At 36.7% G+C, this 12,047-nt stretch overlaps 1 protein-coding gene across 1 annotated transcript in view; it reads left to right on the top strand.

The window, feature by feature from the left end:
* The window catches only part of Prex2 (phosphatidylinositol-3,4,5-trisphosphate dependent Rac exchange factor 2), a 295,598-nt gene that overhangs the window by 185,357 nt on the left and 98,194 nt on the right, over positions 1 to 12,047 (top strand). Inside the window, exons 26-30 of the mRNA XM_028769792.1 lie at positions 4,908 to 5,087; positions 6,779 to 6,873; positions 7,471 to 7,553; positions 8,247 to 8,337; positions 8,956 to 9,084. Coding sequence (XP_028625625.1) covers positions 4,908 to 5,087; positions 6,779 to 6,873; positions 7,471 to 7,553; positions 8,247 to 8,337; positions 8,956 to 9,084 — 578 coding nt within the window. The remainder of the gene's footprint in view (positions 1 to 4,907; positions 5,088 to 6,778; positions 6,874 to 7,470; positions 7,554 to 8,246; positions 8,338 to 8,955; positions 9,085 to 12,047) is intronic.

Below are 12,047 nucleotides of genomic sequence, written 5' to 3'. Positions count from 1 at the left end.
GATATCTCTGGTCAGCCTACCAGCTTCTCTGGCAGGAGTGCAAGTAGATATATTTTGAGGGGAAAAAACATGAAATAAAGCATTGCTTCACTTGTTTTTTCATCCTTATATTTAAGAAACTAATTTTAGCAATGGCTATGTTTCAGTTAACAGAAACTAATTAAAATGATACATTTTTCAACTGAAAGTCCTCCATTCTGTTACTGTGAAAAGCTTTGTCCAGTTCTGTGTGTTTACTTAAACAGCAACAAGAAATACACAATAGCCAGAGAAATGCATTTGGTCTTCTTCATGAACACCATGTAATTTAATTCTAAATATAAACATTTTCCACATAATTTGATCTGCAGCATGATCTCTTTAAAACAATACAGTTGTTCAAATGCCTGGGCTCCCTGTTGCCCTTAGTGTTCAGAGATGCTTCAGTGTTGTTGAGCTTAACAGTTATTTAAAAGGCTTGTTACCAGATCATTTTCTCACCATGTAATGATTATTATTGGTCAGGATGAAGAAGCAGATGCTGAGACAGCAATAGGGAAATTGCCTCAGATCATGTAGCCAGCCAGCCCTCCAAGGTTATCCATTCCCATAAGGGACCTGTTATTGAAGCTGTCTTACTTTGATATCTGCATACCCCATCTCTCCATCTTTTCTAGAAGTGATTTTTATATCAGCACATAGACATTTACTAAATCTTTCCACTTAGTTTCAGATCCATAGATGAAAGGTAGATAAATTTACTTTGCAGTAATATGAAAGAAGGGAATGTTGCCAATTTGATGAAGGCCTGGCGGTTTCTTTTACACTCTTGAGAGGCTGAATGATTTTTTGCCTTTACGTGTGTCATTTGTAGTTAGTTACATTTGGAAATAAGTGAGAGGAAAGACAGTAGTTCAAAATTCTTGATGAGAGTTTATAATAGAGAACTTGCATATTTTTCCTAGTATAGACCAGCAAATGGGGAGATTGTGGGAAGTACATGGAAGATGGGAAACTTGAGAACAGTCCTAGTTTTGTAAGTAGCAGACACGCCAAGATTGAGTAATGAGCTACTACCCAGCAGGAAGTTAGCATTTAAGTACTTCCAGTATTGATAGTGGAATTATGTTTGCACCATTTTGCTGGTAAATGTGCAAATAGAAGTGTACCTTCCCAAAAATCATTCCATGGGCTCCTGTGGGGGTGCATTGTGTTTTTATACTCACTGACATGTTTCATTATTATAGTTCTACGTGACAGCTGGATGAGAGGGTTTTTCCCAATTGCCTCTGATTTAAATGTTTCTAAGACTTAATTGTAATTTTCTTGTTTGTAAGCCATTTTCACCCCTTCTCCCACCAGGGATTTCCCCTGACAACAAAGTGCCATCCAACTTTTCAGTTCATCAAGCTAGAATCCAAATATTACCTTCGCTTTCTGTTTTTTCTCCACTTTTAGTACCTGATTAGCATGTTAGTTATACCTCATTATATGTCCCTGTATGTCATGCTAGACTGAGTCATTCTCATCACCAGTGAGGACTGGTGTCACCTGAGTGTTGCCCAGCTGAACCTCTCTCTGATACATCCTACATTCAGCAGAAACCAGAGAAATCCAATGTGGTGAATTTGCCTAGTACCCTGCTAAAACCATATACAGCATTACTTGTAGTTAAATTACACTTGTTACATGGTATCCAATGGAGATTGTACCCTAAACCCTAGGCAGATAAAAAAATCTCAAGATGCTCTAATGCCTTACACAAAATGGCAAAGGATTTATGTATAACTCACACTTTTTCTTTTAAATATCAAATCTCCTATAGATTCCTTATAATGCTTAATACAATATAAGTACTTGTCATGCCTAGTGTCTAAGAAATAACAGAGAAAATGTTGCACACATGCAACGCAGGTAGGATTTTTTTAAGGAATATTTTTAATGTGTAGTTGGTGATTGAGTCCATGGATATGGGAACACACAGACCCACAGAACCCGCATACATAGCCAACTGTAGTATCAAGTGTGCTTTTTTGGCCTGCAAGCTTCTACATGACTCAGCCCAAGTGCATCTCACTGAATTCAACTTTGCTATACACGTTCTATCCCTGAAAAATGACAACTAAAGTCCTACATGAAGGTGCTCTGCTTGTTGGACCCTGTATCTGAGGAGGTCTACATGACCAGCCAATCACTTGGACTTTCAAGGTCAAAGTGAGAAAGATTCATAGAGAGAAAGTAGATGCTCCTCCTTTCTGGACACTCTAGCCTTTCTCCTTTGCTAAAATAGAATTAACACCTACTGATAATGTGGATGTAAGTGATTTAAATAATTAAATTTAAGAATGATAAATTGGACTTAAGTTCATTAATACCTAGTCCATATTTACTATGTCTAGTATGAGAACTCAACCAAAGCTAGATGTTATGATGATATTTTAGAACACAGGCAGATGTGTGATACAATACACAAAAGTCTTCATCAATCAGTGCTTAACCTAGGGGAAACTGTTCTGGAGTAGGATTCTGCTGAGATATTAATTGGACCTTTGGTAGATAGTTGCATGTTCTCAATGGGTGAAAGCAAAGGGAATACTTTTTGCCTGCACACAAAAATATATGTGCTTTATTGTTGCTTCTCAGAATCTAGAAATGTTATGCCTGTGATTTTTTTCCTTCATTCATTTTATTTGTAAGCTTAAATACTTATTCCCAGAGGGTCAGAGGAAGCACATTGTGACTGTTTAAAATGTGAATACAATTCTTATTACTGTGAGAAAACTATTTATGTTCAGCCCCACGACTTCTAATTTAAAATACCCACAAGCACAGATGAGAACTCCTGCGTGCCTTTCCTGCTTGGTATGCAGAGTTCATCTGTCTCTACAGTAGGAGCTTGGGTAATTAGAGTTAGTCTAATGTTTTCATCTTTGGGATGGAGGAAGGCGTAAATAAATGTACAGTCTGTCTTATAAGAGAAAGAAACATCTTTTTATATAGAGAAACTCCTTAAAAATAACTGATCACTTTGGGTTACTGAAAATGCTCCTAGAGAGTTTTGAGCAATGCAAGGGCATTCTCTAGTTTTCACCGGTGTCTAAAAACTATAAAATGTCACATGTTATTCAAGCATCAGCTCACCATGAGACATTTCCCTAGGAAACTATGTGAACTGTAGCTCTCAGTTGAATCTAGTGGGCCATGCAAATGTTGAGTAAGCAAGTGCTCTACTGTTGAGCCATGCCCAAGCACAGCACCATCTTTTCTTCTATCTATTTTCTAGAAAATTGTGCTTGTCCCCATCTGGTGAACTATAAAGCTTGCTGTTTATTGTTCCTTGCTAGTGAAATTGACATTTCAACAAAGCAGAGATTTTTGTTGAATACTATATTTACACTACCAAGATCCCAACATGTTTTTAATCAGTGAAATCTTTTTCTCTAGATTTACTCAAAGCATTGGATTTGATATCTTATATAAAATGTATATGTGAGGTATGGGCATTATTGTCTTGAAATTCCAAAAAAAGAGGATGTTTTGAATTTCTATGAACAAATGAGTATACAGATAATGTGCAATTGATTGGAACTGAGTGTCATACGTATTTTTTAAATGTTACTGTGATTATTGGGTAGAGAAATCATCTATAGGCTATTATTTCAGGTGTATTTTAATTCATCTTGTAAGTTTGTAGCATGCTATTGGATAATAAAACCCAATTTTAATTTTACCTAACTTTTATGGTTCTGAAAGAAGCATTACATAGTCAAACTTTTAGCCTTAGAATTGACTTTTACACCAACTCTTGAGCAAAACTGGAGAACTCTTTGCTGGGCAAATTTGTGGATTTCATCCTGCCTGGATTGTGAGTAGCCTTACCTCCTCTTAGCCTTACACTGAATGTCTGCCTGCTTAGTATCTTTAATCCAGTGTGTCCAGGGTGCCTGCCTGTTAGAACAGGGAGAAACTGATGACGTCAGCTCTCGCTATCAAATAGGTAATGGTGAAGACAGACTTCAGAGGTTATCTTTGTTTTTAAGTTAAGAGGATAAGTCAGGGGGGTTTATTAAAGCCTGGCTAATGATTGCAGTTACTATTTCCTTGCATGGCATTTCCTGAGGAGGCAGGAACTAGTGTCTGAACTCCCAATACGGTACCAATGCCAGGCCAAAGAATTGGTTCTACTCAAGTATGTCCTGATAAAAGAATGGTTTTATTTGGGCTAGTTATGGAGATGTATGCACAAAAGTTACTTTTAGGAGCAGGGATGACGCATGGCTGCATCATGGAAAGGCCAGTTCTAGTATGGTGTGATGCCTAATAAAACTGCACCCTTGGAACTCCCCACAGAACTTGAAAGCAGCTCCATTTGAAGGCTCATCTTTTTCTAGCCTTCCTTTGGTGGTTTTAGAGCTTTCACTGAGGACTTGTGAATTGTTATGTTTCAAGACATTCCCAAACCTTGTAAGTTTCCTTAGCCTGATGAGCCTTCTGAGCCTATTTCAATTTAGAAGAAGTATAGCTACACTATAATGCTAGTGGTATTAATGCAAGAGGGAATAGGTAATAAGTGTTATACACCAGAACATTACTTCCTTTTTATTCTGATTGCAGCCATGGGGGCTAGGTACTTCTTATTCCCATTATCTGTCAGAGAGAACTACCATAATCAGTTCTGATAACAAAGCTCAGGTGGTCAAACCAGGATTTGAACACAGCCTTCATTGTGTGCTGTTCTGTTACTTCTGAGTACTGAGTAGTAAATCTGAGTTACCTATGATGCATTTTGCACACAGATAATATTTGACATGAAGCACAGATGCCTTCTGGAAAGATTTGTAAGCTATCACATTTAGCAAATAAAAGTCTTATCTGTTTTAGCTAGTTTCAAAACATGCACTTATGCTCTAAAAAATGTCACATTGCAGCCTTCTGTCTTCAATAACATATTCTCCTAAGTTGGAGCGGAAGACAACAGAGTCTGTGATACCAACGGATAGTGACAACGAGAAGGGAGAGAGAAATAGCAAACGTGTCTGTTTTAATGTAGCAGGAGATGAGCAGGAGGATTCAGGTCATGATACAGTCAGCAACAGAGACTCTTACAGGTAAGCTGGTTCTCAGTCTCACTTTATTAACAGACTCAAGTGAGAATTTGTATTTTCCTCAAAGGTTTAAAAAAGTATTAATGGTTGATTTTGGTTTTTGCTGTCTCAAAATATTCACCAATTGAAGAAGGACAACATCTTCCCTCTATGTCCCCTTGTGTGACCTCCCTTTGTATATCCCTCCTTATGGAACAGTAGTCATGCTAAGACTACTTTACAAAGACTATTTCCTTAAATATGCTCAGATTTTGAGGTACTAAGTATTAGATTTTAACTTCAGAATTTTGGGTTAAAACAATTCGTTCAGTACCCCTTTCTGCTCAATGGCTTTTCTCAAGAGTTCCATCTTTGAAAGTGCTTTTTCCTCCAAAACCTCCCCAGAATTATCGTGGAGCACTTTTACAACTAGCTACATGAACTAAGTGTGTGGCCCCTCATGTCTCTGGTTTCATCTGTATTAATTGAAGGAAAAAACGTTCAGTCTTGTTCATAGGATTTTAAATGGAAAAATTATATAAGTAGTAATTATATCAAAATTACTCATCACATAATGTTATCTTAAGCTAGTAATTAATGGTCTTTTAAATGCATAGTTTTATCATTTTAGAATTTAAAATAATCTACTACAGCAGCCTGTAGTGGCAGATTTCTGGAAGCTCCATTTAACACATGAGGAAGTAGAGTAGCAGTGTTATCTTCCTTAATCAGTCTGCCATCCTAAGTTTTATTTTTCCAAAGAAGATTTAACAATGATATCAAAATTGATTATTCCTGGAAATGTTATAATGAGTTCAACACCGTTACTATTTCATTTACTTCTAGCTTATGAAAGTACCAGCATGCTCCATAATAGGAATCTGTTCTTTCTCTTCACTGGGAAATGACGTTTCTAAAAATACTTTGTACCTCACATCCCAGTTATCAGATAATTAAAACTACCCTCGCAGTCTCCCTGTGGACTATGATAGAAAATTTAAATAGGAATTTAACATCAAGTCCCTTTTCCTTATTCCAAGGGGTTAAAACAAATCTCCTGTGCTGTTTCTAAAACCCAAATTATTTTCATATTCAGCAGCACTGAAAATGTTCTTTCTGTGGAGATTCTTCATTTTTAGTGTTTTACTGTGCTGTGTTGGCCTTGGTGACAGATGAGGTTACTACTCTGGAGAGCTCCAGGTGTCACCTGTTAAGTAAGTTAGTGTTTAAACTACCAGAAAGGGTTGAAAGAGAAAAGTTATGAAACAGGCTTTGTCTTTGTCAGAAACTTATCTAACCACTGTTATTAAATAGATAATGGAGAATCTTTGGTGGGCTGGCTCCTGGTTTTATAACCAGACAGTTTCAAAAATTCACTCAGGAATCAATTATATAATAAGAAAATTTGAAATGTTTGAATTTGAAAGAGTGTTTCTAAAAATTGTGATAAATTGAGCTGGACAGGACTCTCTTTCTCGTAATGTTATACGGAACACATTGATGAATGTGTCTGTGGCACAGGTTTATGGGATAAGAACTAGCAGGAGGACATGGGCATTCTTTTCATTAGCATACAAAGCAGTGAGTTTCATTATGACTTCTACATCCCTCTGCTCTGCTCCTGTTTGACCTTCACTATCCCTCTCTTGCCATCAGAGTGGAATACCTACCTGGGCAAGTATGTTCTTAAAGCAACATAAGGCTCTTTTTTGCAGTGACTGCAACAGCAACAGGAATTCCATTGCCTCCTTCACGAGTATCTGCAGCAGCCAGTGCAGTTCTTACTTCCACAGTGATGAGATGGACTCAGGTGAGTGTGGTAGACAGCTGTGTTCTTTGATGTTAGTAATGTGCAAGATGCCTGTAAGAGGGGGTTTCATTTCTTGAATTCGCATGCAGTTTCAGTTTTATTAGTCATTCTACATGGCCATTGCCTTGTGACTGATAAAGCGAGTTTCCAAATCCAAGTTATAAGAACAGTACATTTAAAAGTGTTATTTAACTTATAGCTTCTGATCTTCGTGTTTATTGTGAAAGGTTCTAGGTACACTAGAAATCAGTTTTAGTAAAAATACTGGACATGCATGCTTGGGAGAAGTATGAGAAGACATTTCAGCCTAAGGATGTTTTTTGAGGAGGCACAGACACCTGAGAACCTTATATAGAGTCAACACGGAGAGGAACATCAGAAAAACACAGGTTGATGCTTTCTGCTCCCTGTGATGGGCATTTCTCTGGTTGCTTTAGGACTATGATCCAACTGACTTTTCTGCTCTCTGATATGTGATACCATTTTTTTTTCTGATGTGAGATGAGAGCTCATTTTTAATTGCTTGTATGTTATCAAATATGAGACTATTCCAATGTGTTAAAGTGGGATGGGGATTTTGGCTTATTTTTCATATAGGTGATGAGCTTCCTATCAGTGTCCGGATATCTCACGATAAACAGGACAAGATACACACTTGCCTGGAGCAGCTCTTCAGCCAGGTGTGATGGGAGAGTTGGGGGATTTTTTTTCTTCCAAATTAAAGGTTAGAAATCTTTCAGATGAAAAGAGCTTGGAAGGAGAATATAAATGTCTCCATCTGTCTCTTGGTCTTAGTTGCTTTAAAAGCAGCATTCTTACAACAACTAACCTAAAGGATGCTGGTAAATACTAAGTGTTTTATAGAAAACTGTGTGACAAACTAAAAAGAACTATACATACAAGAGATGCCATCATGACTGTTTTTAGGCTTTTGGAATGTTTCCTGGCTTCTTGCTTAGTGTTAGTTCTAGTTTTTAAAACTGCACAATTGTCTGGACTTTCATGTTAGGAGTTTGCTTTTATAACGTTTCATAATCATAATTAAGATTTATAGTATTGAAGGTTTTAACACTTTGAAAATAACTCTGTATTTTTTAAAAGTAAGTTCTAAAGTTTCACTTTCTTTGGTGAAGTAAATCTTTATTTGGTAACTGTTTATCAATTTATAAAGTTCTAGGAATAATTGGAAATATTTAAGTGAGAAGGTGAGTTTATTATAATATTTAGCTTCACTAGCATTGTGAGTTTTCAGAACCATTTATTTAAGAAAAATATTTTATAAGATATATTCATATATATATATTTATACTCATATATTCATATATATTATATATTATGGATTCATATAACACTCAGAAATCTACCCTTGATAGATGGATTCAATAACCAACCTCTTGAAAGGGCAAGCTGTGGTAAGGGCCTTTGAGCAAACCAAGTATCTCACCCCAGGTCGAGGATTACAAGGTATGTTTGGCATAAATACCAGATGATAGCATGAAAGAGTCAACATAGTCATAAAGAAAAATATAAGAAGAAAATATTTGTTGTTTTTGTTCCATAATTCTCTATTTCTGTGTGGATCGTTTGTGAAAAATATTAAAAATCACTATACTATCTTTTATAAACTTTTTATGTTTCTTTGAAAGTTTAAAGCACTTGATTCCTCTAGAGACAAAACCAGAAAGGCATGAATTAAAGAAACAAAAGACTTAAGGTTTTTTTTTTTTTTCCCCTGAGGAGAATGGTCTAGCTAGTCATATCTCATGTAGGGGAAGGGGTTCACAAGTGTTGAATTGACAGGTAGGCGTCAAAACAGAGCACAGCAAAACAACCTTCACAGATCTCTGTTTAAGTATTTACAACAGAGCTTCTGCCTATATTTGCTTCCTGGATAGATTATCTCAAGAAAATAGCATTGAGCTTTGGTTTTTAGAGTTAGCACACTTTCTGTTGTAACTTCATTAAAGAAATTATGAATGCTATTCTAGAACAGTAAAATGGACAAAGCAAGCAAGTTATGAAGCCAGTGGCCTTGAATGAGAATCAGTTGACATTGATGTGAGATTTTCTGTATTTGATTAGAATTCCAACAGGAAATGGAGGCAAAGCTGAGTTGCCCCAGGAGGTTGCGGCTCCACCTCAAGCAAGATCCTTGGAATCTTCCCAGCGGTGTCCGGGCTCTTGCACAGAGCATCAGAAAATATGTTGAAGGTCAGTAGGAAAGGCAAGGAACATTGTGATAAAGTGATACAGTGGTATCAGAGATAATCACTTTAAAAGCCTGTAAAATCAGAGTCTTGTAATGCTCCATTGCTTTTTGCAGTGATTCTCATTCTAAAGCAAATAAGAGGAATGAAGTAGGTGAGGGAGGAGGAGATAGAGGAGGAATAGACTTGAAGACCCTGCAGACTGTATCATGGAGAGGATTCTTAAGGAACAGACCATTGTGCATAGACAGATGAAACATCATGAGCTTTATAGTTTAGAATTAGAAATAATTATAGACAAAAGTATGAGGAGTTAACAAAAAGCACATGAAGCTTAATATTTAATAGGAAGCCTAAAAAGTCTACTGTATGATATCTGTGTGGGAATCAATTAACTTCATAGGTTACATCAGTAGTTTTGAATGTTTTGGCCTTGGCTAATGGTTTCTGGCCCCCATGACATTGTTTAGGTGTCATCCTGAAATTGTCACAACCTCTAAGTTAGAGATCAAGCCTGGAGATGTGTTTTATTCTCAGATTTGCAGGAGCACCACTGGCATGTGGTGAACAGAGAACGGGGATGCTGCGATGACCACGTGCAGGGTGGCCTCTCATGACACAGGACCATTTACCCCCAAATATTAGCAGCACTAAATTTGAAATTGTGCACAGCAAATATTATGCCCACGCTTACAGTTTTACATCTTAGCTCTTCACTTGACACGGAGATGTAACAAGTGGTATTCAGCGAGATGCTAACAAGAGTCCAACTTTAGAGTAAATTGAAAAAGTCTTCTATTTTGCCATCAGGAAACCAGCTCCTCTTGTTTGATAAGAGTCTGAGCAGGCAGCTTACCTTTCATGTCTCAGCTTCCTCATTTAGTGAGTATTATCCTAGGATATTAAATCTTCTACATAGAAATACACTCAGATATAGCAGGTTTGAACATTGAGTTGGGTAGAGAGGACATTTTGGTGGATGTGGATGGAACAGACCCCCAGATAAATAACAGATATTTTACTCAATGATGAAATATTTTATTATTTGTAACTGGATTTCTTGGCTATATTTTAATTTTATGACTTAATACTGTGGTTTCCTGGGACACTTATCATATTCCATTTGGTGAAAATTCTGAATCAAAACTGCTCCAATTAATGAATATTTAAAAAATGAATGGGTTTAAAAGACACATTAGGGAATTGAAGCACACGCTTTATGGAGGTGAAGCCATATTTTCTCAAAATAGTTAACTCTCTATAGCATAATGCCCCTAGTAATTGTAAATTCATAGTTCTTCTCACCATCTTTTGAGGTTTTGATGGTGATAAAAAAAAAGATTTAATAGCATTTATTTTTCAAGTAAGCACAATACTGATTAAAAATGCACATACTTCTGAAACTTTGTTTATTTACTTAAAAAAGATACATATTTATAATGTAGGAACAAGCTCACTGAAAAAACACTTTTAAATTTTAAATTATTATCTCAAGTTGAATTTTTATACTCTTTATTCCCTAAGGCACAATTGGAAGTCATAGACTTAGATTGACTTATCATTTGCTTGTTCATTTGATTGATTGATTGATTGATTGATTGATTGTTTGATTTATTGACTGACTGACTGACTGACTGATTGATTGATGGATTTATGTTGTGAACACTGGTACCACCCTTGGCCATGAGACTGCAGCAGCTGGTTCAGTCTGGCTATATGTCTTAAGACTCTAAGAGTCAAGGGCCTTGTGCAGACTTTAGTTCTGTCTATTTTTTGAAGATCATTTGAGATGCACTTACTCTGGGTAAAACTCCAATTGTCTTATGTAAATGATTCTTTAAAACACAATAAAAAACAATTAATTTACCATCCATTGCTTCAGCCTACTACTTACTGGGCTGTTCCAGGGAGAGGGTAAGGTGCTATTATTTTCAAAATAGTTGTTGTAATATCCTCAGGCAACCTCCCAGTCCCTTGCTACTTTGTTCCACTTACTTCAGTGTAATTTTCATCCTCCTTTCAAACTGAAGGAAATGATGTAACAGATGGAACCCCATGAATACTAATAGGTAAAAATTTAAGATATTAATACAAATGTGTGTTTTATATGTGTCAGAGCAATTCTGTTTATGTTCCCTGATATCCGACTTATAATTTATATCATATATGGTATCAGAATATCATGATTCTGTGACTTTATTTAAGAAGAATTGCTACAATGCTACAATGCCGTTCCAATGTTAGATGAGTATTTACTTATCTATACATAGCCTACTGAACTGGGAGGAGGTGGAGAAGACAACAGACAGTAGCCAACTCTAATGGTGACTAAGATGTCACAAAAACGGTCTCCTGCTTAATCCTTCATCTAAGCAGTCTCCTGCTACCAGCTATATTGAAGTACATTTACTTAAATTTTGCTCAATTAGTATTGTATAATTATTCCTTGAAAGATACAAAAACATGCCCCATCACCCCAGATACGACAATGGTGGGCCAAAGAAAGATTCTCTCCAGATCCAGCCTAATGAACCAATGAGTTTATTGGGGCTGCTTACAGGAACATGGTCTAGGGGCAACTCACAAGACTATGGGTGAGTTGCTGACATCTGCATCACCAGAAAGCCCACCCCAGCCTATGTGATAGATGGCTGTGTTTCCTGCACAACTTTCAGACAGCCACATTTCTGAAGAGCTTCCTCTCCCCTGAGAGGTTTCCTGCTGACACAGTCAATGGGAGAACCTTTGTGAGTCTTCTAATTTTCCTTAGCTTTTGGAATCTGTTAAGTTTCTTATGATTTTAAGAGGCACTCTTGCTCTATGAGGGAGTATTTCACATGCTCTGTAACTGATGGCATTTTCTCTTCTTTTCTTTTAAAAGTGGCATTCTTTTAAAGATCTCTTATTTTTTCCCAGATATCTATACCTACTTTTTCTTCTTCCTTCCTTCCTTCCTTCCTTCCTTCC

Source organism: Grammomys surdaster, unplaced genomic scaffold (genome assembly GCF_004785775.1).
Source record: "Grammomys surdaster isolate TR1022 unplaced genomic scaffold, NIH_TR_1.0 64, whole genome shotgun sequence".
In the NCBI taxonomy this organism is placed as follows: domain Eukaryota; kingdom Metazoa; phylum Chordata; class Mammalia; order Rodentia; family Muridae; genus Grammomys; species Grammomys surdaster.
This window is presented reverse-complemented; position numbering and strand designations above follow the sequence as displayed.